At 35.8% G+C, this 25408-nt stretch overlaps 1 protein-coding gene across 3 annotated transcripts; it reads left to right on the forward strand.

The window, feature by feature from the left end:
* Positions 1 to 264: 264 nt before the first annotated feature.
* SCLT1 (sodium channel and clathrin linker 1) lies at positions 265 to 24349 on the forward strand. 3 transcript variants are annotated; one of them, XM_081959364.1, is made up of 22 exons: positions 265 to 387; positions 691 to 780; positions 2128 to 2180; positions 2747 to 2819; positions 3142 to 3197; positions 3475 to 3610; positions 4072 to 4194; positions 5614 to 5679; positions 6907 to 6977; positions 7509 to 7599; positions 7709 to 7800; positions 8599 to 8776; positions 8933 to 9031; positions 9996 to 10067; positions 10867 to 10941; positions 12722 to 12867; positions 14484 to 14676; positions 17186 to 17382; positions 18457 to 18535; positions 19473 to 19568; positions 20443 to 20501; positions 24272 to 24349. In XM_081959364.1, exons 2-22 carry the CDS (start codon positions 763 to 765, stop codon positions 24312 to 24314), a joined length of 2016 nt encoding a protein of 671 aa, XP_081815490.1. In that variant the 5' UTR covers positions 265 to 387; positions 691 to 762; the 3' UTR covers positions 24315 to 24349. The 3 variants fall into 3 exon arrangements, with proteins under 3 accessions (XP_081815490.1, XP_081815489.1, XP_081815491.1); XM_081959363.1 differs by having other exon boundaries at positions 288 to 416; XM_081959365.1 differs by lacking the exon at positions 265 to 387 and adding an exon at positions 425 to 446.
* The last annotated feature ends 1059 nt before the right edge of the window (positions 24350 to 25408 follow it).

Consider the following 25408-nt stretch of genomic DNA (forward strand, 5'->3'; position numbering starts at 1 on the left):
CCCACCGGCCGTTTTTTTTAAAAAAAAAATCTTTCCACTAGCCAAGTCGGTTGGTTAAAGTGCCGACGGTGTTGGGGGGCGGGCGATTGAAGCGGCGCGCGCTGCTCTCCTGGGAGGAAGGCGGTGATTGGAGGGGAGGGTGGTGAATAGAGGCAGATGTAGGGTCTCCTGCTAGGGCAGGGGGTTGGACTAGGTGACCAGCGAGGTCCCTTCCAATTCTGTTAATCTGAGGGCGGGCAGATGTCCCGGGGCTGCACATGCGCAGCGCAGCGAAGCAACAGTCTCAGCCCCAGCGCAGCGTCTTCCCCGAGGTCTGGACGGCCCGGAAGCGAAGCGTCTCCCGTCACAGGCTGGATGTAGGATACGTGAACCGAGGCGGAGGGGAAGGCAAGCGGGTGGCAATTTTCTTTCATTAAGTATATGATCTTAATTTTTTCTATCTAAAGGTAAAAACATGGCATTAAGACTGAATAAAGAATAGACTGTTCAAATATCTCAGATTGATTATTTTTTTATGGTTGACATTGATAACATCAGAATTACAGCTCTGAAGTTGAACCAGCATTGTTGCAGGCTTTACGGAAGCTCTTCGGGTTGTTTTGCATGTCTTCCTAAGAATTTGGATTTAGAAGTAAAGTTCAAAGCAATTACAAACTCTTGTTTGCCAGTTATATTTATTTTATTTCATAGGTTTTGGGTTTCTGCTACTGAAACAAATCAGCTTCCTAGAAAATTTATATGAAATTCTGATAAGATTCAAAAATGGCAACAGATATCAAGGTAAAGTTACATATGAAATTTCATTAAAATGCATTTGTATTATATAATTTCGGTACTAGATATCAGGGATCATCAACCTTTATTTTTGGCTGGAAGTTATACCTTTTTATGCATTACCGGTAATTTGATGGAGGCTGTAAAGAGAGGATCAGTATGATTAGCCCGTATTGTAAATTGATGTACATTCCTTCATATCCTTGTTTTATGATTTCTATATTCTATTTTGGTTGTACTGTTTAACCCAAGCTAAGCATCACATAAAGGACCCTGCAAATCCTTTAGTTAAATTTGCTTACCCACTATTACAAGGTTCTTATATTTTCATTTTTGAAAAAGAGAACATTCTATAAGGCAGTTTGTTCGTGTAATGTGCCTGAATAATTTATTTATTTATTTATTTTTACCAAGCAGTTACATTTGTCCACTCCCACTACAGCTAATTGAACCTTGAGCATTATTAAAAATGAGATCTTTTATCATATACAGTAAACGCACTGTTTCTTTTGATGGTGGCTGTACTAATGACATCAACAACACCTTTCAACAGAATATTGTAAATCAGTATTGCTGATTCCTGTAAGATTTGAGCAATCCTGCTAAAATCTCAGGATATTTTTTTAAAATGCAAATTTAAGAAAAGTATGGTACTTTTGTTTGTTATAAACATGCATATGTCTGTTTTAACATATTGTGAGTCTTTCACTATTTTTCACTTCTGTTGCTTCTGATGCACCTATAAATGTTTCTGTAAGCGGCATCCTTTTAGCGCTACAGTTTTCTGTATCTTTTTGTTACTTTCAGTCATTAACTGGATTTTCAAATCCAGACCTAGTAGTCCTATAATTTTATCAGCTATCAGCTTTTCTTTTCTTTTATCCATCTCCAAACAAAATAGAAATGAAATTTAGTTGCTAGTTTATCAGTAATCAAACGGAGTAGCTGATATGAAATAAAATAAAAGCAAAACAAGATACTGGTTGCCACTGAAAGAAAAAAAATAGAAATGCCCTTAATGGAATTGATGACCTTTCACTCAGCTTCAACATTTAATGAAATACTAAGTAAATAATTAGTTGCATTCTTGCTTATCATAAGGTAATACAATTGGCAAATGTTTCTCTGTATTCTATTAAAGTCATTATTTTGAGTTTCTGAAGATAATCAAAGAATTGAAATAATATATAAATGTGAAAACAGAATATCATATGAAAAGCTAAGTTTTACAAGAGAATACATTGGGAACACTTTGATTTAAATAGGAAGATCTATAGAGTTAAATTTTAGAGGTTTTTAGATATTTTTTATGACAAGCGATAAACTTCAATAAAATAAAATGTTTATTTCCAGAATAATGGTTTTGAAGATGACAGTATAACAGAGCACATCATGATAGACCAAAGGTAAAGCTATTTATTTGGCATTATAAATAATGTATAAAATGCAATTTCAAAATACCTTATAAAAAGATATATTGATACCTCGAAATGCTCTTCAAAAATAAACAAGTGAAGTATCTATTATTATTTTTATCTTGATCTTGTTTCTGTGTGTGTGTATGTAAAACTATGCATACACATAATTTAAACTAATATGCTATACTCAGGATAGAGGAATTACATTTGTGGATTAAGTAAAAAGAAAAAAAAGTAAGATTTCGTGAACTGCATCCAGATGTAATCATTCAAATTTGTCTTCAGCCTTGGAAATCCATTGGATGGCACTCAGAATTGTTACTGCTAACAAAAAATGGAGTATGAAGTACTGTGAATGCCTTTTGAGTTTCTAGAAGAAAAGCAGGCTTAAAATACTAGTAAACTAGTAAAGACCAATTGTTTGAAAAATGTTTTCATACATACATGTATGTTTGGGATTATTGTGCTTGTCCTTAAGTATTTTTTTCTAATGCTTCATTTTAAAACTGCATTGTATCACTCAATATGTGGACTTTATTTTACATCCCTTTTAGCTCACTTCCTCCTATAGTTGCTGAATATGATAAACATCTTGGAGAAATGAATGAACAACTGAAATACTGCGAGGTACAAAGTTAAAATCACTATATTTTTACCACTAATATAGCTTGCTAAGAAATTTTTTAAAAACATAATGTTTAGAATTCAAATATTATTGGTAAGATGTTTATTTTTTTAAATCACTGAATCATAGCTAATAAAATAATATTGTCACTGTTAATAATTCAAAAATGTGTTTATCTTTCTAATTTGAAACATCTTGTTTCATAAACTAGAAAAGGTAACATTTTAATTGACAGTCAAGCATCTTAGTATCATACTGAATATGTATTGCATGTGCTCTATCAATCTTCAAAACGAAATATTTAATCTAATTTCTTGCTTTTAGATACAGATGAAAGAAATGAGGCTAAAGCTTGAGCAAGTCATCAAAGAAAATGAAAGGTAACGCCATAAAAATCTTACTAATTCTGTATTGTTTGTGTCATATAGCAAGAAACTGATTGAAATGATAGTGTATTTTGTCTTACCCTTGCCGTGAAATAAATACAGATACACTGGGACTGGGGATTGATGGAAATAATGTGGTTATTATTTCATGAATAACTAAAATATTTTTTCTTGAGTTACAATGTTAACTGACAGAAGAACCATTCTTTATGAAAATATAATTTTGTTGCTGTTTTACAACCAATCCACCTCTTATTGTATGGTAACACAGATTGCATGAGGAGTTAAAAGAAGCAATTGAAAAGCAGTTGGAAGCTCTGCCATCTGGTTCTATTTCAAGGGATGCTACATTTATGGATGAAAACGTAACGAGAAACCTTCAAGAACAGTTGCAACTAGCAAATAAAGTGAGAAAATTGAAATATTTGCTTTGGTTGATTTTTACGTCTAGGTTCCAATAGTCCTAAATTGCCTTTCAGTTTCAGCACACTCATTTATGACACATTTCTGTTATAGCTGAGAATTGTAGTTTATGATTTTAATATTAAAGTTTATTTTTAATGTCAAGACATAGATATAAAATGATATTAAACAGAAATTTTGAATATCTAAATGAGAAGAAAGGAAGAACACATTAATTTTTGCAGGCTATTTTGTCATCAATAGGCACAGAGATGTTCATAATTTCAGGTAATTGTGCTTTATAATATAAATTAACTATATAGGAAACATATTTATCATCATAAAATGATATTAAAATTATATTATATAATAGATATGAAGTAATAATTCTTTTTAGAAATTTGATACTCAAAAACAATTGGAAAGAAAAATTCTAACATTCTTTTTTCAATCTTTCAATTTTAAGGAAAAAGAACATGTCCTAGAACTTTGGCAGATGGTTTCACGTGAATTGGAGCAACTTCAACAGATATACCAGGAACACATGACAGAAGCACAAATTCATATTGTGGAAAGGGAGAAGCAAAAAGTAACGTACTGATACACGTGCATTAAAATAAATTGATAAATACAACTTTTCCCCATTAGTTCAAGATGACCAGCTTTTTCATAAAAGAGTTTTTAAATGGTCTTTGGGCAAATAATGGAGTGGACCACTTAGATAAGTGGTGTACAAAATAGAGAGGGGGAGGGAGAAAGAGATGTCATACCAGAGAACAGAGCTGAACTTCTCAGACTATTTGTGAAGTGGCAGAGGGAGGAGTGTGTTTTTCATTTTGTTTTTAGCAATAGCACTTATGTACTGCTTCACAGTGCTTTACAGCCCTTTCTAAGCAGTTTACAGAGTCAGCATATTGCTCCCAACAATCTGGGTCCTCAACCTTGAGCCAGTGAGAATCAAACTCCTGGCAGCCAGCTGTAAGCAGAAGTAGTCTACAGTACTGCATTCTAACCACTGCGCTATTTGCTCTTTAGGAAAGGAATATAATGCTCAAAAATGCATTTGAAAAGTCTAATGGTTTGCGTTTGTGTGTAAAAATGATCTTTCAGTTTGTGATAGTTCCCTTGGAATGACTCTCCAATTACTTCCAAAGGTTTGAAACCTGAATGTAGTTTAGGAAAAGAAAATTGCTTACTTGATTTTGAAGTCTTGTGGATTTTAAAATATTTGTTATAGGATTATCTGTGAGTAATTTATAAAATTTAGAAGTTTATTTTATTCAATAAGTATGCTTCATTCACTTGAAAACTTTTGACTGTTGTTGCAGAAATATATTGTGCTTTTATCCATAGTATATTATATGAAGGTATTTACTTCTGTCAAGTCTCAGACATGGAGATGTGCACATAAACACAAAATATTAGAAAAATGAATACTTAAGACATTCCTGCTTTATACTGTTATATGATTTTTTTCAAAAATAAATTGGATGACTCTCAAATCTGGACAACAACCACTAATAATGTTATACTTTATTACTTAAATATTTAATACCTACCGTATTTTTCGGAGTATAAGACACACCTTTCCTCCCCCTAGAAGAGCGTGGAAATGTTGGTGTGTCTTTTACACCGAATACAGCCATTTTTGGCCTCCCGAAGTCCTGCCCCCACATCCCATTTTTGCAAAAAATGGAGGCATTTTTCCCTTCCTCCAGCCCCTAGAAGCACTCTGCAGGCTTCAGCAGGGGTGGGGGAAGGGAAAAATTCGCCCATTTTTCACAAAAACGGGGGCATTTTCCCCTTTCCCCAGCCCTGCTGAAGCCTGCAGAGTGCTCCTGGCGGCTGGGGAGGACAAATTTTTTTTTTCTTACTTACCTCTTCGAAATCTTGCATCTTATAGTCCGAAAAATATGGTAAATATTTAATATATTAGGTTTTAGCATTTATTTTTATGTTAATAAATCCTCTGGATTGTAATTCCAATGCTCTATTATCTTCTTTCTAGGATCAATTGACAAGCTTTCAACAGCTAACAAAACAATTGCATTTAACTAATGAAAAAACTGAGTCAGTAAGTGAAGTACTGAAATTCTAATAACATTATTTTGGACTAGTCATAACAGTAGAAAAATATTAAAAAATACATTTTCGAAACAGATACCACTTTTCATACAGCTATGTCTTAAGTTTTTTTACTTACATGTTTATAAGTTACATAGTGGCTTATATTGTATTTTTAATCTGTTCTAGTTTAATTGCTACTTAGGAAAAGGTTTGTCTGCAGAATCCATGATTACTAAGTTTTATCGCCTATTTCTTTGACTATTCAGTATTAGTTTAAAATATTTTCTTTCTTCCTCTATTTGTTTCGGCTTTTAAATACATGACTATTGGAAACAAATGAAGTTGAAATGAGAAGCGATTTTTTAATCAAAAACAATAGAGAATGAAACAAAATAATTAAACAACATTCATACATACCAACAAAGCAAGAAAGGATTTGATTTTTTTATATGTAAGTGACTGAAAGCAATGGCTAATGCTGGTGCATCTAAAACAAAAGAACCTTGAAATGCCACTGAATTTAGAACAAAAACTATGTATTGGCAATTTTAAAAGTCTCAATGAAATAAAGTCAGTAGCACATAACTATGAATTTTATTATAATCATGGTTAGTTGAAACAGACAGGTTTTGTGTTGCTGCTAAGCAAAATACAGGTAGTCTTGCTTAACAACTTTAATTGGGAGTGGCAACTCCATTGCTAAGCAAAGTGGTTGTTAATGTGAAATTACATGACCACGAACTTTGCATTGGGTTAACAGTAGTCAGTTTCATATCTTAAGTTTTTGAGTCCCTCCTAACCATTCTCCTGTCCTTTGTGACATTCAAGTACCTGCTTATTGTCTTGTACACATCAAAAGCAATGTGATTGCACCTCATCCCTCTCTTACTCTCCAATCATTTTGTTCTGCAAAGACAGGGGAAAAATGCACATGATTTCTGTTCTGTAGGCAATTTCTCCTTTGCCTGACCCTTTCCTGCTGCTGGTATGACTGCATTGCTCTCAATGTGTAGAAGGGCTAACTGCTTAGTCTTTTGAAATTGCTCTGCTCTGCAGAGGAAGGGGGAAAACAGGTAGACAATCCTCTGTATAAGCTTTAGTTGCTTGAGGGTATTCTAGATCCTGGGTCTCTGCATTCATAGCCCAGCACCTCACTCATACTAGTCTACTGGCCCTCATGTTTGTTTGTTTTTTAACAGTGGTACAATATATTTTAAAATAATTTTGTTTACAGATTAATCAGGTGTTTCTGAAAACAGTAACGGAACAAAATGTAGAGCTGGAACAGCTGCGCAAGCAACAAAGGTATAGATTTCTAAATCTTAAGTCACTTTTTTAAAAAACAAAGCACACAGTAATAGTCTGACCTGTGCAATGAGGCTTTTCAGAAGTATTTTATGGCTTATTGCACATCATCGACAGGTGGAAGTTTATAGCTATCTGTGGAGATGTAATATTGTAAGCAAATGCTGACCTCTGTTTGAACTTCAGGAGATAATGAAGAAAGCCTTCCCACTGTAATAAATGTGTGCTGTTACTCCATATACTGTGTATGGGCTAGAAAATTTATCTATCCACACCAAAATGTCATGTTTATCACACACTGACGATAGATCTTTTGAGAAATGAACTGTAAATGCTGTCGAATATGTTAACAAAGATAATAAAATTGACCAAGATGCGACTTTTTCTGGTGCAGTAATTCATTGAGCAAGAGCGTAATTTCATCTGTATGTGGGGTTTTTTCTTGAGATTGAACATGAAATGGTAATGTAAAAACACGATATTTGTGTAGTCAGTGTATTATTTAGAGAAATTTATCTTTTTAATATGCAGACAATCCAAATTGGACTTGAGAACCACAGTTGCAAAAGCTGATGAAATGATGAGACTCATTGAGGATCTTCGCAGTCAAGTAAACAGAAAGGTTGAACAGATCCTTTCTCAACTTTCAAAATAGAAATTTATATTGCTGGATTTTGTTTCTGCTGGACATAAAGTTGTTCTAAAAAAGCTCTGACTTTTCTGGTGTTTAGGAAGAAGAGGTCCTGACTGCTCGTGAAAAAGAGGAGGCATCAGATAAACGCTTACAGGAATTGCAGTCAAGCATAAAACAATTGGAGACAAGGTAGATTATTAAATAACAGTTTCCACTTTAACACTATAATCCTATTTCAGAACATGCTTGTACAGAACAAATTCAACCAGTATAATTTCTTTCATCGAATGACTTTTAGTTGATTATTATTTGTGTGGCCCTCAAGAATAAACATTGTCTAATATTGGCTTACCGTCAAAAATGGCTGCAAAATTGGTTGGAGTTTGAGATCTGCCTTGGTTTTTTCATCCAGTCAAAAATATGTTTAAGGTTTAGCCTGGATTTCAGACTGTTCTTGAAAAAAGTAACCTCAAAACTTAAGAAACACTTTTCTAATTTAGAAACATTTACAAAGCAATAAATATTACAAGGTTTATATGGAGAACAATAAAATGATAAAAAATTAAAGTTTATTATTATTTTCTTGAGATTGAACATGGAATGGTAATGTAAAAACACCATGTTCGTGTAGTCAGTGTGTTTCATGTTTAGATAAGTTTATATTTTTAATATGCAGACAATCCAAATTGGACTTGAGACAACAGTTGCGCAAGCTGATGAAATGATGAGGAATCTACGTTTGTCAAAAGTTTTCCTATTTCTAGCTATCTGAAACTTCACTATTTCACGATAATGGTGAAAACTACTTGAAAGATGTGCAAAAGGGGCTGCTCCAAGATTATTTGATTTCATCATATTAGAGAAGAGACCTAATTTAATCTTATGAGGTCTTGAAAGATAGAAGGACAACTATTTTAGTTGCAGTCGTACCTAAACTTTATCTTAACCTAAATTTAACACTCGATTGGTCCCCGTTCCATTATGCAGACTTTGTGTAGCTACAAAAGATTCCAAACAGCTAAGATCAGAAAGAACAAATCTTGAAAAAAAAATTCAAGAGCTGCAAACAAAATGTGTGAATATAGAAGAAGAGAAGTATAATGCTGTAGCAAAAGTCCGAAACAGCATGCAACTCATAGAAGAAGCTAATCTCCAGAGGAGTCAGGTGATTAATTTATTGTATATGATTATGGGACAACTGTGCTTTGTTGAACTTACGTTAATCTGTTTTCTATTAAATAGCTGTATTTTTAGGGTTATGGCTTGACCTACCTTCAGTAGGAAGTTTTTACTAGAATATGACCATTCTTTCCAATTCTAGGCAATGCTATCAGAAAAACAAAAAGAAGAGGAAATTGAAAATATGAAACAAGCCGTTTCTCAGCTGCTTCAAGATGCTGCTTTAAGAACTAGGAAAGAAGTAAAGAATCATGCTTAAAACATTTTCATATTTTCTTATACATTTTGTTCTTGTAAATTACATTAATAATATTGATACTGTTACTCTGAAAGCTAAATATTTGAAAGTTATCTCAATTGAAGTATGGAACTTTTTGCCTGTACATAATTCAGGTAATTTTGTGAGTGGACCTTTGTTGTTGGGAGAAAAAAATATTTCTCCCAATAAACTATTGATGCTACAGTCCATGTAATTCAGCTGGCAGAACCAGAACTGTTGGACTGATTCTCCTTCAAACCCCCCTAAGAGACTTGCAGACTGCTTCATTGGGCAGGGTAGAAGTGTGGTTGCTAAAAATCCCAACTCACTGCAAGTCACTATGTTGTCAACTCATAAAGCTGCCATGGGGAGGAAAGGGGTGTGTGCATTCCATCCATAACTGTGGCTAGAGTCGGATCTTAGATTACTACAGCAGGCTTGTGAGATGTTCACCTCGTTGGAGAATGTGATTTATGACACAGACTGAGGGGAGGGAAGAAACGGGCAAAGTTCAGCCATAATTAAAATGAGGTCAGATCTGACGGCAATGGAGTATTGACAAAATGGTGTTCCTAATAAATGACTGGATTTCTTTTGAAACTTGGCTTGAGGCTCATGAAAGGCATCTTTTGGAAACCTGACATATGTCTTAAATACTGGGATGCCCATAAATCTTCATCAGGTTTTTCAAATGCCCTGAGTAGCAGGCTCAGAAGGTTGAAGGAGCTGTTTGGAAGAGGAGATGGGGGGATTCTTGTGCCCTTCCAGTTATGGACACCTATATTTTGACATTGCTTAATTCTGGAAGTTATATAGAAAGCTCTACTGATAATTAGTATATTTCTGTTTAGCATATTGCAGCCTCTTGTACTCCTAAAATGTTATATAATCAAGTAAGGAAACATACTATGGACACAGAATAATACCACCTTTTTAAAAAAAATAGGTAGAAAACGAGAGGAAACGATACAATATTCAAATTTCACGTGTAACAGAAGAACTTACTGCACTTCAGATGGTAAGTCGTACATTTTGCCTAAGTTGCTTACTGCCTAAAGTAGCCCTAAGGCAAGTTAGCAAATAAATTTAACAAATAAATAGAAGTTTACATTTTTGTCCTTTCCTCCTATGGTGACTTTCACTTAGGAAAAATAAGCATTTAAAAATTTTGCGCGGTACAAAGCAACAACCAGTTTCACTACTTTAGTTTGTCCAGGCAAAATTTTTCCATGCTAAGCATTCACAATTTCATTAAATGTAACGATAAAAATACTTTTTCATGTGGCATGCTACTAATTGGAACAGCAGATACAAAACAGATAATATACCCTACTTGTTAAAACTTCTGGATAAAATAAACACAGCATCAATCAAAATATATGGGTTACAAATGTTTTGTTCAAGTACAATATTTAACATACCTCATTCATTTTTTAAAAGAGAAATAGAGATACATGATGGTTCTAGACTTTACCTTTAGGAATTGATATTGGAGGCGTGGAAAAGGTCTAAATCCATCTTGCTGAATGTGATTTGAAGGAAATTACTCTGACATATAACTTGAAAAATTACAGAGTCACCTAACTTAATCCTGTATTACTTCAGTGCAGATCTTTCTCAATCTAGAAACGGGTTAAAGGTAACTGAAAGGTAAAGAAGAGTTACAGTGAATGGAATTTGTGGCAATTTCATAGATCATAAATTAAATACATATTCATACTTGAGGACAGGCTTCATTATTTATCCTGATTCTGTTTGCCAGTCACAATGTTACTTACTGATTTCTAAAAAATACATATTCTGTTATTGCTTTATAGGAATGTGGAGAAAAACAAAGTCAACTAGAGCGAGCTATTAGAGAAAAGCGAGCAGTTGAAGAAGAACTAGAGAAGGTAAAATCTCTCCCCCCTCTCCCCCATTTTCATGCATTAATGCTGTAGTGTACATGCTAATAAGTAAATATTTTTTATAGTGTAGAAAATATTGGCCTTGGTCAGATGAGACAGTCTGGAAAGGATCAAAGCATTCACCTCATGCTGTCATGAAAAGAGTGCTTGGGCATTGCACTAGCAGAAGTTGACTTAATGGGTTATAATGCTGTTCAGTATTTTTTTAACCAAATAACTTGAGCTGAAACAAAAAAAAATTGCTGTGAGTCATGAAAGTTTTGTGCAAGCTAGAATAGCTAAAACTCACATCAAACTCACTTAAATAAATAAAAAAACCTAAGAAAGGAAGATATGTGAAAAGAACAAATCATCAGTTCTCATACTATAACAGTGTTAATTAAAAGCAATTAAACTAATAGTAAGATAATGAACACAATACAAACTGTCAGTGGAAATCCTGATAAAACAGGATAGGTTGTTTTTTTAACAACCAAAATCCTTCTTATAGCAACCAAAGTTATAATAGTGTTAAACAAGTGAGGGTTACAACTGGTCTTCAAAGTTTTGGCCATTCCAGCCACAGTCGCCTGTGTGCTATCTTGGTGTTTGGGAACCAGCTCGCACTTACGAAGCTTGCAGCATCCTGTGGTCTTTTGATCTCAATTTGTAACCTCCTCTGCTAACTTTCTACAAGCAAAGTCAATGGGGAAGCCAGTAGGGAAGGTTGCAAGTCACTTGGATAAGTCTCTTCCTACAGTGCACCCTTTCCCACCCCCTCTGCATTCATGCCATATCTTACCTTGCTGTGCTCAGTCACACCTTCACCACATGTGCCATATCTCCCCACCATTTGCATACCTTCTTCCACCCAGTATTAGCCACCTTGAGCCACATGTGTGTTGCCACGCTGCCATCTACACACCTTCCTTGTGCCCCTCTGCCCTCGGGCTGTGCCTTTCTTGCCACCTACACACTCTGCTGTACTCTTCCCCAGGCCTTGCTGAACTTGCACCTCACCTTCCCACATTTTGCGCCCTCCTCCACCTGGCACCAGCCAGCCCAAATCCTGCTGGCATGTACCATATCTTCACATCAGCCACTTACTTTTTACGATCCTCACATTCGTGCCTCTTTGTCACTTGTGCACCGTCCCTGGCCACTTGTGCACCATTGCATGCCCTCCACCCTCAGCAGTAACCACCCAAGCTCTGCCGCACTTGCACTGCATTGCACCTCCCTGCTTACCTGTTACCCTTCCTAGTCTCATGTTCATGCCAGTCTTCACCTTCCATTTATACACTTGCCTGCTAACAGTTACCCCAAGCCCTGCCACACTTTTACTGTGCCTTCCCCAAACCCACACACCCCTTTGTTTCCTTTCCCGTCCTATAGCAGTCATTTGCCTCCCTGCTGTCTTCCCCAGTGATTTTGTTTGGAAGCTGATAGGAACTCGAGAAAATGCTCACTTAATGACTCCCAAATCTCATTTAACAGTGACAGTGGAGACTGCAGAGATTGCCATTACTAAGCAGTGCAGTTAGATTATATTGCATTTTATGACTGCATTGCTTAGTGACAAAAATTTTGATCCCACTCACCGCCATAACTCAAGGTCTACCTATAGAATGTTTGTCTGGTGGACAATAACGGAATCTTTCTTCTGATGTGATAGTCATAATGAAAGGATTATCTGCTTTCTAAGCTTTGCACAGTAATTGATTTGTCAAAGCAGGGATTTTACTGGAACATTGGAATCATATCCTGGTTTAAATTCATCTGTCAGGTGTATCGTGAAGGTAGAGGAAACGAAGCTGATTATAGGAAACTAGAAGAGCTTTACCAGAGGTGTCTGAATGCTGAACGTACAAAAGATGATCTTCATCTTAGTTTGCAAACAGCACAAAACAAAATTAAGCAACTGGAACTGAAGTAAGTAATTAACATATGCTGCAAACTCATCCATTTTCTTTCCATTTTTATCTCTGGAGACTTTTAACCAGAGAGTTTTATACCCTTGCATTTGTATTATAATTCTCCTCTTAAAATTTGCACAGATATGTAATTATTACAAATTTTTGTATAATGGAAATGTACATTTTGTTTGTTTTGTTTACTTAGCTTGACCATAGTTAGGAGCACCTTTGCAGCGCAGAGGGTCTTGAGAACAGTAACTCACATCATCTCCAATTAGATTACTAAAAATGTGCCTTATATAGGGCTTCCTTTGAAAATGTACTTGGAAGCTGAAGTTAGTGCAATGTGTGGCAGCCTACATCCTGGAAAGAGCCATATCATGCCAGTTTGGTGGGCATTCTATTTTCTGATAGATATATGGGTACAATTCAAAGTGTTAATTTAAACTATGAAGTCCTAAATGATTTGATTCCCAAGTTATCTCCAGAAGTGGTTCTTCAAGTAGAACTATCTAGTGCATTCATCTCAAAAACTTAATGCTTAATACTTCCCCTCCATTCAAAAGGTGGGGAGAAAGAGAAGTCATGTTTCTAATTGCTGCCCTTCCTTCAGACATTGAACGGATGTCAGTATGATGGCATTCAGGTAGGCCATAGTACAGACTTTCATAGAACTTTTGACAATTATTATAGAATAGAATAGAATAGAATAGAATTCTTTATTGGCCAAGTGTGATTGGACACACAAGGAATTTGTCTTCGGTAAATATATTCTCAGTGTACAAAAGAAAAATATAATATAATATATTCATCAAGAATCAAGATACAACACTTAGTGATAGTCATAGGTTACTAATAAGCAATCAAATTATACTAGGAAACAAATAGAACAGTATAAATTTTAAAGATACAAGCAACATAGTTATAGTCATAAGTGGGAAGAGATAGGTACTAGGAAGGAAGAGAATAATAATAGTAATACAGTCTTAATAGATAATTTTACAGTGTTGTCGGGATTAGTTGTTTAACAGAGTGATGGCATTTGGGGGAAAAAAACTCCTTTTGTCTAGTTGTTGTGGTGCGCAGTGCCCTATAGCGTTGTTTTGAAGGTAGAAGTTGAAACAATTTATGTCCAGGATGTGAGAGGTCTGTAGTTATTTTCACAGCCCTCTTTTTGACTCGTGCAATATACAGGTCTTCAATGGAAGGCAGGTTGGTAGCAGTTCTAATTATCCATTGAAGTCTGTGTCTGTCTGTCTTGTTTGGTTGCAGAGCCAAACCAAAGAGGTGCAGATGACAGACTCAATAATTCCTCTGTATCTGTCATATCTAAACCTATGACTAGGTTTAGATATGGCACTGGTAATTGTCAACATGTTTTTACAGTTTTATTAATATATGCTCTTTTAAATCTCTAAAACTATGCAACTTGTACTGGACTATAGTAGCATAGGCACATATTAAATACATTTATGTTCAGTACTTGATGACGGTTGCGTAAAATATTTCTGATTTTACTGAGTAAAAAAAGGAAACAGTGCCAAAAATAACTATATTTGATGTAGTCTAAAGTCTGTGTGTGATTCCAAGACATGTTTTAAATTGACTATACAAAGTGTAATTCACTTTAAGATACGAAGAAGAGAGATGCCGTTGCCAAGAAAATATGTGCAAACTGCAAAGTATTCTTGATTCTGAAAGAGAGAAATGTGGAGCTATAAGTGAAGAGCGCTTAAAGCTGCAACAAGGGAATGAACAGCTTCAAAAAGAAATGGAAAACTTGAAAAAACTGACAATGGAGGCACAACATACTGCAAAATTAAAGGTATTGTTAATACAATAGCAGAGTTGGAAGGGACCTTGGAGGTCTTCTAGTCCAACCCCCTGCCTAGGCAGGAAACCCTATACCATTTCAGACAAATGGCTATCCAACATCTTCTTAAAGACTTCCAGTGGTGGGGCATTCACAATTTCTGGAGGCAAGCTGTTCCACTGATTAATTGTTCTAACTGTCAGGAAATTTCTCCTCAGTTCTAAGTTGCTTCTCTCCTTGATTAGTTTCCACCCATTGCTTCTTGTTCTACCCTTAGATGCTTTGGAGAATAGTTTGACTCTCTTCTTTGTGGCAACCCCTGAGATATTGGAACACTGCTATCATGTCTCCCCTAGTCCTTCTTTTCATTAAACTAGATATACCCAGTTCCTGCAACCGTTCTTCATATGTTTTAGTCTCCAGTCCCCTCTTCATCTTTGTTGCTCTTCTCTGCACTCTTTCTAGAGTCTCCGCATCTTTTCTACATCGTAGCGATCAAAACTGAATGCAGTATTCCAAGTGTGGCCTTACCAAGGCATTATAAAGTGGTATTAACACTTCACGTGATCTTGATTCTATCCCTCTATTTATGTAGCCTAGAACTGTGTTGGTTTTTTTGGCAGCTGCTGCCCACTGCTGGCTCATATTTAAATGGTTGTCCACTACGACTCCAAGATCCCTCTCACGGTTACTACTATTAAGCAAGGTACCACCTATACTGTACCTGCGCATTTTGTTTTTCTTGCCTAAATGTAGAACCTTACTCTTTTCACCATTGAATTTCTTAAGCCTATCTTCTGGAGTGTTGGCTATTCCTGCCAGCTTGATGTCATTGCAAATTTTATGAGTTCCCCATTTATTCCTTCATCCAAATCGTTGATGAAGATGTTGAAGAGTACTGGGCCTAAAACAGAGCCTTGGGGTACTCCACTGCATACTTCCCTCCATGTAGATGCAGTTCCATTGAGGACTACATGTTGAGTGCGGTTGGTCAGCCAGTTACGAATTCATCTGGTGGTGATGCTGTCTAACCCACATTATTCTACTTTATCTAGTAGTAGGTTATGGTCTACCTTATTGTTTTTTATATAATACTTCAGAATTGATGCAAGTTGTTTGGATTTGAACCTGCAAGGAACAAGACAGTTCACAATGCTTTTTAAAAATGAATTCAAATTGACTTTTACAATGATATCAGTCATTTGACAAAGAATGCAATAAGATTTGTTTGACATTATCTGTTTTTGACAAGTCCATGTTGGTTTCCAGTAATAGATTTGCTTGCTTCTAGGTGTTTGCAGATCCGTTGCTTGATTATATTTTCTAGGATCTTCCCAGGTATTGATGCCAGACCAATTGGTCTATAGTTTCCTGGATCCACTTTTCTGAAGATGGGAATCATCTCTTTTCCAGTCTTCTGGTAGTGCCCTGGCTTTCCAGGATCTTTGAAAGATATGGTTCAGTGGTTCTGAGATCACATCTGCCAGCTTTCTCAGAACTCTGGGATGTAATCAGTGGTGGGTTGCAAATCCTGTTCCAACCGGTATGGTTGAAACGAGGCCGATGGCGTCCTCATGGACACGCGCAGCGCGCGCATGCATCTTAGTGCCTCCGTGAGGCTCCAGCTGCTCCGCAGAGCGTCACGCAGGTGCTGTACGTGTCATGCGCCTGCACGGAAGTGCAGAAGCCTTTAAACACCGGTAAGCTCAGGCGGGCAGGCCCTCCAGAGCACTGTACCGGAACAGTATCCAGTGCTTCGGGCTGGTTCCGGTACGCCCGTACCGGGACATACTGCCTGCAACCCATCTGGTCCTGGCGATTTGAACTCGTCTATGAAAGTGTTTTCATTTTCTCCCTGCTGCCCATCACTACCTTGCTATCTTCTTTCAATATTTACATTGCTCCAAGGAAATAGAAGCATTATTAATAGATAGCTTTATGATTCAGACTTCTATATGATATATTTCTTTTCCTTTTTCCATTTTTTCCCTTGGTTTTCTTCTTGATTTTGTTACGTTTGTGCAAATATAAAGAACAGGGGGCTCTTTTGATATTTTTAAATATTCTTTTATAATCTCTTTTAGAACCCCAATTGCTCACATGCTTGTCTTTTGTTCTGCAAACTGTTATATTCTTTTCTTTTGTAGTTTAGGTTTGCACATATTCATACTTCAATAATAGATAATAGTTGGCTGAGCACAGTAAAAGATTAAAGATATACTCATCTAGAAATCTTTATTACTTTCTATGGACGACCAATGGTCCAATAATATTTCTTCAATGGAATTAAATTTATTTAAATTGAAGCATACTCAGAGAGGTTTTATTGACTGCTTGGCATAAGAAGAGAGACAATGCAAAATGTATCTGAAATGAATGGTTTTATCTTGCATTAATTTCCATAATTAAACATCCAATAATTCTTTACTGGTAGATATACTAAGAAATTTAGCTTTCAGTGGTTGACTTTTAAAGAATAACAATTTTTTTTTTAGTATAAGAAACTTATTTTTTCTAACAGATAAGTACAATGGAGAATGAACATTTACTAAAAGAACATGGATTTGAAATTCAACTGAAAGAGATGGAAGATGTAAATCAAAACTCAGTAACTGAACTAAGACGCCTGTTGATGGCTCAACAAAAAGCAACAAATCGCTGGAAGGAGGAAACAAAGAAAATAACAGAAATAACTGAATCCCGAATAAATAGTCTAAAGTAAGGGGGTTTTTTTCTTTGACATTTCTAAATAGTCTTGACCACGGGTGTTAAACTCAGGGCATCACGTTGCCACCACGTGACATTTTGCAATGTTTTTCGTGGAGCTGGGATGGGCGTGGCCTACACATGACGCATCCAGTCCGTGGGCCGCCAATTTGACACCTCTGATCTAGACATTGTGGATTGATTACAAAAACGGAAAAGAAAAAGCTAAAAGTGTTGGTTCCATAGCATCACCATATACTTACGTATTACCTGCTGTCTTCCAAACTTGGAAGAAAAATGGTACTATTCAGAAAAAACAACAAGCAAAATAACTCTTAGATCTTACTTCAGGGGACAGAGTAGGCAGAGCTCAAGTGTTGCTTTCTAGGAGGAGATATGGGTAGTCCTCAACTGACGACCACAATTGAGTCCAACATTTTCGTTGCTACGTGAAACATTTGTTAAGTGAATTTTTTCCCATTTTACAACCTTTCTTACCACTGAAGTTTTAGTTACACAGTTGTTACATGAATCTGGCTTCCCCCTTGACTTTTTATCTATATAATATAGATAAAAATTATTGGGCTGTCTTGATTCTTCAAGTCTTAGTTATATGGAGAACTTTTGTGAAATATGGAGGATTATTACATCTTTTCAGAATTTTATTTATTTATTTATTTTGTTACAAATGAGTGGAGTGAGTGATGGAAAGGGAAGGGAATGGGCTTCCATAAGCCAAATGAAGACACATTTCCCACCATTATATAATGCTGTCATAGTATACTACTATAGGAGGGAAAACCTCAATATTAGTATATTAGTGAAACAGGTGGAACATAGAAGCAATAATTATTTGCAAATATGATTTTTAAAAAAGAGGAAAGAATGTGATGGAACAGGTGTTCCTTAACCCAGAATGCTTTACCATCTGAGGTTCAGATTAAATCCTTTCCATATTGTCCATTGTTCAGGAAGAGAGGAAAAGGACTTAATTATCCTAAGTTCTTCTGGAAAATATACTTACTACAAATGGCTTCACAAGTTCACTGGTTTTCATTAATTAGTTTGTTTGATCTTATGTGGCAGAACCGATCTGAGTCGTCAAAAGCTTCACACCCAAGATTTATTTTATCAACTGGAAAGAGCAAATGAAAAGGTTATTGAGGTAATATCATTAATATGATCCAAATGTTATGCTTCAACTATACGGGCAGTTCTATTTGAATATTGCTGTCATTTTAATTGGAGTCTCTGACCCAGAGACACATATGCTTTTTCTAATCTCACACATTGGAAAAATATTAGAAATGGCTAATAATTTTACTGCTGTTTATACATTAAAATATGGTGAATTGTGTATCCTGGATGAATAGTTTTTTACTAATACTTATCTGTAATTTATCCTTTCATCCTGTTGTATTTCATTGTTCTGCAATTATACAGGCAGAAATGTAAATTTCACTTTTCATTTAAATGTTCATTTTTCTGCAGTTACAGAGACATTGTAATTATTATCTCAACCATCTGGTTTAAAAAAAAGTTCTTTCTTTATCCTGATAAAAATAAAACTACCTTATAAATAAACGCCTCCTAAATCCTTCTGTGCTGCCTCCTGCTAATGGAGGGGTGTTTCTGCCAAGTGATTATAATCCCATCGGGATTCCCAAGGCGTGAAGCTCATCTCAGCAAAAGCTAGCAGGCATCTGTATTCAGCAGCAATAGAAGAAGATGCTGGAGGCACGTGATTATTTTAGAGACAACATCAAAGGCATCGTTTGCTACTATATTTATTAAGAAAACGATATAAATGCCTTAGACATCAGTGAACTGAAATAGATAGTAATTGAATACTTTTCAATCAGAAGATGAATCGTTTTTATGTCAATCTCCCAAGTAGACCAAACAGGAAAAATAACAAGATGTGCAAAATCTTCTTTATTGTAAGACTTCAGTAACAACTTTCCAAACTGACTTGATACTACATGGAGAAGCATATCTATGTCTGTGGTTTTATATTGTTTCTTAGCAATTGTTTTTTGGAAGTCTACTTGCAATTTTTGTTACAAATTTTACATTTGTAATAAGTGATTTCATTTATACAGAGCGAAAAATTAATGAAGGAACATCAAGAAAAAGTCAACCGACTTCAAAGTCGACTAAATCAGGCAGAAGAGAGAGCAACTACAGCAACTCAACAGGTATCTAAATTAAATTGGTCCAGTTAAATGAATAAAGAGCTCAGTCTTTATTTTTTAAAAGAGAAATATTTTTTATGGAATAATGTTTACTGCAGCTGTTAAAATCAATGCATACATTGTATGTAATTGAATATATGCTTGATAAAGCCTTATAGATATGTTTGTACTTGCATTGCCTTCTCCTTTTTATAGGTTTTCTGTTATATGGCACTAAATAAAGGCAAAGCATTTTAAATACATAATTAGGAGGTATACTAAAAGGAAATGTTTGTCTAGAAACTTTGAATAGGTTTCAAGAACTAACAAAATTATAATTGAAATCACCATGTAGAAATCTCTAATAGCAAATTATATGTGAAAATAGGGTTACTTAGCACAACCATTCTTTCAAATCAATCAGTTTGAAAGGTAATTTGGTAAGTAAAATATAAGAATGCAGTATAGTCACTGTTAACATTAATACACTAGTCTGTTACAACTGGAGACTTTTGTATTATTTCACTTGCAGGATCAGATCTATATGCATAATTCATAATGGGGTAAACAGGTTATGCCATTCAGAAGTTGGACCTTTAATCACTCTAATCACTGTATCTGATATAAATTGGAATCCAGTTATATCTGTAAGGTCTTACATTCCTCAAAAAGTAATTCCCTCCTCTCACATAGATAGGTAGAAGCTATAATGAATTTGCGGGTCAGAGAACATTTAGTATGTTCATAGTAATGGTGGATGAGAAAAAAATTTACATAGGAAGAAAATAATTTCTGAAAGTTATGTCTGTTTCAGGTTGTATTGTCATCTAATTTGTTTAAAAGGACCAGTGAAGAAATACACTAATTCTTGTTTGTTTGTTTGTTTGTTTAATTACAGCTCAGCGCCATAACATTGCAGAAGAAAAAGGTTGCCTACTTGATAGAGCAAAAAGAAATGTAATATGTAATATGTCCTTTCATAGTGTATAAGTATAGGTTGCCTAAGAAAAGTACCTTTGGAGCCTTAGAATGTATCATGTAAAATATTTTCCAGATAATACTTCATTGCTTCATGAAACAAATATTTTTTTCCTATTCACAACAAACATTAAGCAGACAGCTGAAAAAATATGTAAAAATAATCCTATAAAGTTTAGTTTTGAAAATTAGAATTGTACACTGTTGAGTTGGATTTTTCTAATCTATACAACTGATTTACTAGTTATTTAACTTTCAGTTATTGGTATGTTCCATCCATTTATATAATATTGCTGAATTGCTAGCTAGCATCAATGTCCCTTAGCTGTTTGAAAAGTACACAGATTTGGGATATCAGATATAGAACTAATAAAGCTAATTCTTACTTGGCATTTAAATTATTGAAAAAGTAGAAATTCTCCTGTGCGCTGCTTGGAGAGTCCAAGCATGGGTTAAACACAGTCTATCTGCCCTAGGACTGAGTAGATTTTTCTTTGACCACGCCTCCCTTTGCCTCATTGAGGTTAGTTTAAAAACTCAGTCCGCCCGTAAGGACTATATCTGGGGAACTCTTCAGTTCTACCCAGATAGACTGGGACTCTCCAATCAGTTCACAGTAGAAAACCTTTGTTATTTTTGTATAGGTTCCTGCATAGGCTAGATTAATATAGGAAAGGAAAAAAGAGTGCCTGTTTAACTTGTATCTTGCTGAGGAGGCTGTCGGGGCTCCGAGCGGCTGCCGGTCGCATGCAGCGGTGAAGAGTGGTGGAGGTACTTGTCCAGCGGCTGCTGGTGAGCACGGGGGAGGCAGGAGGCTTCCTGTCCCTTCCCCAGCCGTCCAATTGTGATCTGAAACAATTGGGGCTCTGGGGGCTAGCTGCGGCTCCTTCCCCTGACGAGTGCGGTGGCCATTTTGAAAGCACTTTTTTCGCGCGCTTTTTACCAGCCACTGACTGAAGCTCCGGCTGGCTTCTGAAGATGCTGCTGAGAGGTGGTGACCATTTTGGACACATTTGCTCCTATTGGCGTCTGAACACCTCGGGAAGCGTGAAACAGCAGCGCAAAAACACCTCAGACGCAGACAGCCTCTCTCATTCTCTCCCTTCAGCTCCCTTTCATTTCTCTCTCCCTCTCCCCCTTTTCTAATTTGTTCCCCTCTCTTATTCTCTCCTTCCAGCTCTCTTTCATTTCTCTCTTTCTCACCTTTTCTCTTTCATCTCTTTCTTGCGCGTGCAAGCAAAATACCCCAGGATCACGGTGGCGGGGACAGCAACTGCTTCCGCTGTGCTGTGGAGAAGAGCCATGCTGTGCAGGAGACTCCTCAGTGCTAGATTCAGGTCAGCGCGAGCCATGGTCCCCTTCATGTTTGCTCAGGAAGGAGAGGAATGGGACCGCGGCTCGTGCTGACCTGAGTCTAGCGCTGAGGAGTCTCCTGCAACGGTCATTCCAATTATAGCAATTGTTTAGCTGTCCATGACAATAATTAGAATGTCATCACGTTGTCATAACATATGGACTAAATTATTATATTATCTTGAAAAGTTTATGATTTTCCAAAGGAAAAGTCTTAACATATATTTGAAATTCCTTTGGTTAGGTACAAGGAATACATGAAAAAGAAATGTTATGTTTAAAGCTACATAAAATAAGGTCAGGCCAGAAATTACAAAGAAAACCCAAGAGTTACATCTCAAACTCTAAAGGATCAATTAACATACTAAATGTTGAAGTTCATAACACTACAATTAGAACAATACTAAACAAGTATGGTTTGTTTGGAAGAGTTGTCAGGAGAAAGCCTCTTCTCATTAAAAAGAACATGGCAGCAAGACTTAGGTTGCAAAGTTGAATCTGAACAAATCACAAGACTTCTGAAACATTGTCCTTTGGGCAGATGAAACCAAAGTAGAGATATTTGGCTATAATGCACAATGCCGTATTTGGTAAAAACCAAACGCAGCATATTAGCAGAAACATTTCATACCAATCATCAGACAGAGTGGTGGAAAGGTAATAATTTGGGCTTGTTTTTCAGCCACAGGACCTAGGCACCTTGCAGTCATTGAGTTGACCATGAACTCCTCTGAATATCAAAGTATTCTAAGTTAAATATGAGGCTGTTTGACAGTTAAAGCTTGGCCAACATTAGATCATGCACAGGACAATAATTCCAAGCACATCAGCAAATCTACAACACAATGACTGAAAAAGAAAAAAAGCAAGATGTTGCAATGGCCCAATCAAAGTCCAGACCTCAACTGAGTTCAATGCTGTAGTGGGCCCTCAAGAGAGATGTGCACAAATGCCCACACATTTCAATGAACTAAAGCAATGTTGTAAAGAAGAGTGGGCCAAAATTCTTCTACAATGATGTGAGAAACTGATAGTCATACAGAAAACAATTGCTCCAAGTTATTGCTGCTACAGGTGGTTCTACAAGCTATTGAATCATAAGGTGTATTTAATTTTTCGCACATGGCTTCCATTTTGGCTTCTTGTAAAATAAATGATAGCATGGTGTAATAAGTCTTATGTTGTTGTTCATTTGAGGTTGTATTTATCTACATTTAAGAACGTTTAAGGACCAGATGATTATTATACCCCCATATATAAAACCATAGAACTCAGTGAGGGTGCTCTTTCTTTTTAATGACCGTAGGTATCTGGGACAGGTTGTCTACATTATTTTCGTTACTTTGAGAACATTAGTAATGGCAATTAGTCATAGGCCAACCAAGCAGTGAGCTCATTATTCCAGCAATACTGAAAAAGCCATCTTTGTATTTGGCCTGCATCTAAAAAAATATGCAAGGCTTCAAATATATAGAATGGATCAGGAACTAACATGCAGATATATCTTGCCTTTGCAACCTAACCTGAAACCTCTCCAGCTTACCACTGCAATCCAGTGTATGCACAGCAGCAAAATCCAACTTGCTTCTCTTAGCCCAAATAGGCATGAATGGAAGCTGACCCTATCAATTCTGTGTATTTTTTTTTTCATTTTATGGTTTGCCATCTGATTTTTTAAAAAAAGAATTTATCAGTTTTCATAATGCAGTGAATTGGAATTCCTCCACCTGCTTTAGGACTGACAATTTTTAACTTGTTTATAACTTACTAATGAACTGGACAAATTTATGGATAATATTTAATGGTATTAAAACAAAAGTAATTGAGAAAGGCTCCAGAATGATTTCTTTAAATTGATTAAATGAGAATAAGGATCAATTTAAGAAAATGGAAAATTAGATTGTGAATGAAATAGAAAATGCATTTTATTTCTAATTTCAAAACAACTTCGTTTTGGGGAAATGTTTGGTCATAAGAATTGCAGTTTGGATCAAGCCTCTTAGGCTGCAAAACATTGAATTACTAGCATAATGGTTTTCTGAGCGTTTACATCCCAGATCTTATAATTATAAATGATTTCTTCTAGAAGTATAGATATTTTAATTCAATGGAATGTATCTGGCTGTTTATTTTTCTTCCTCATGCAAGACAGTGTTTTCAATCAATCATTTCCTGCAGGACAGGACATGTTCACAGAAAATATTAATTTGACTTGGCCTGTTACGAGGTTACCATTTTAAATAAATTCCTTTTTCTGAATGTATGTTATCTGAAATTAGCTTTGCAGACAACCAGGAACAAGGATTATCTCCCTCTGCCCAAATATTTAAAACTTTATCTGCATATTTATCTTGCCTGGCTGATCTTACCTCCACCCCCTCTAATTTTTGTGGCAGAATGAACAAGGAAGTTGGAAAAGAAGAAAGAGAAATAACTTGAAGTCATAGAGGATACCCAAGAAAATATCAACTAAATATTCAGCAGCTGTGAGAAAAGCAGATACCATGCCTAAGATTGTTAGGGAAGGAATTCAAAATAAAAATAAGTGTTATAAATCCAAGTCTATGATACATCTTAATCTGGAATGCTATTTAGAGTTCTGGGCAGATTGAAGAAAGATAAAAAAGTGCAGGTGAGAACTAAAAGGTTTGGGGAGGTCAAAAAGCCTTCCTATAAGAAAAGTCTGGAATGATTAGAACATTCTAGCTTGGGGAAAAAAGGACAAGTAGAACATGACTGTACAAAATCATGCATAGCAGAGATGGCTGGCAAGGAGCAGTTTTATTCCTTCCCACAAAGCACAGTACTTCACACTTGCCAAATTTGTTCCAGGGTAGTCAGGGCTAAACTGGATGACTTTATGTGGATATTCAAGCTAATTTTGAAATGCCAATTACTAAGGGAATCAACAATGAAAATGTCCCTATTGTTGCCGAGATCCCAAGGGGTACATTTTTGGCCACTGGGAGAAACAAAAGGCTGGAATGAAATGGGCCTTGGCCTAATCCAGCAAGATTGAATTTATTTATTCATCTATCAAATTTAAACACCACCCATGAAACTAATCAAGTGAGTTTTTATAAATGTGGTTTCTGTCATCATCTCATCTCCAATTTTGCCTTGTAGTTAGCAACATGGATAGAACCAGCACCTTTCTGTCTCATTTGCTAATCCTGGAGGTTTTAAAAAAATAAAACCTTGTAATCCCAGTACAGAAAGCAACAAAGTAATCACAACACTTCAACAATGTAGTTTGGGACATCCCTGTTTTACTCCAAGCTTTTAAGTAGCATTGGGATATATCCTTTGATCCTAAGGGAATAATTCCATGTACAGCATTACAGACTATTATCCACAGAAAACTATTATAAACTGTCCAACTTAATAAAATCTACACATTACTTAGGAATTTGGTTAAAGACCACTAGATTAATTTGAGATTTCAGAAATTTGCAGAAATCAAGCATATTATGAAAGACATCAGTCATTTGAATGTCATCATAACCAATGAATCATTCAATATTATTGCAGAA

The sequence above is a fragment of the Natrix helvetica genome (genome assembly GCF_964273705.1).
Source record: "Natrix helvetica genome assembly, chromosome: 7".
NCBI lineage: Eukaryota > Metazoa > Chordata > Lepidosauria > Squamata > Natricidae > Natrix > Natrix helvetica.

Excerpts from the sequence above, each read along its gene's own strand:
- SCLT1 (XM_081959364.1), top strand. Across the intron at positions 3,611-4,071 it reads AGTTGCAACTAGCAAATAAA|GAAAAAGAACATGTCCTAGA; the intron begins GTGAGAAAATTG and ends TTCAATTTTAAG. Across the intron at positions 7,801-8,598 it reads ATAAAACAATTGGAGACAAG|ACTTTGTGTAGCTACAAAAG; the intron begins GTAGATTATTAA and ends TCCATTATGCAG.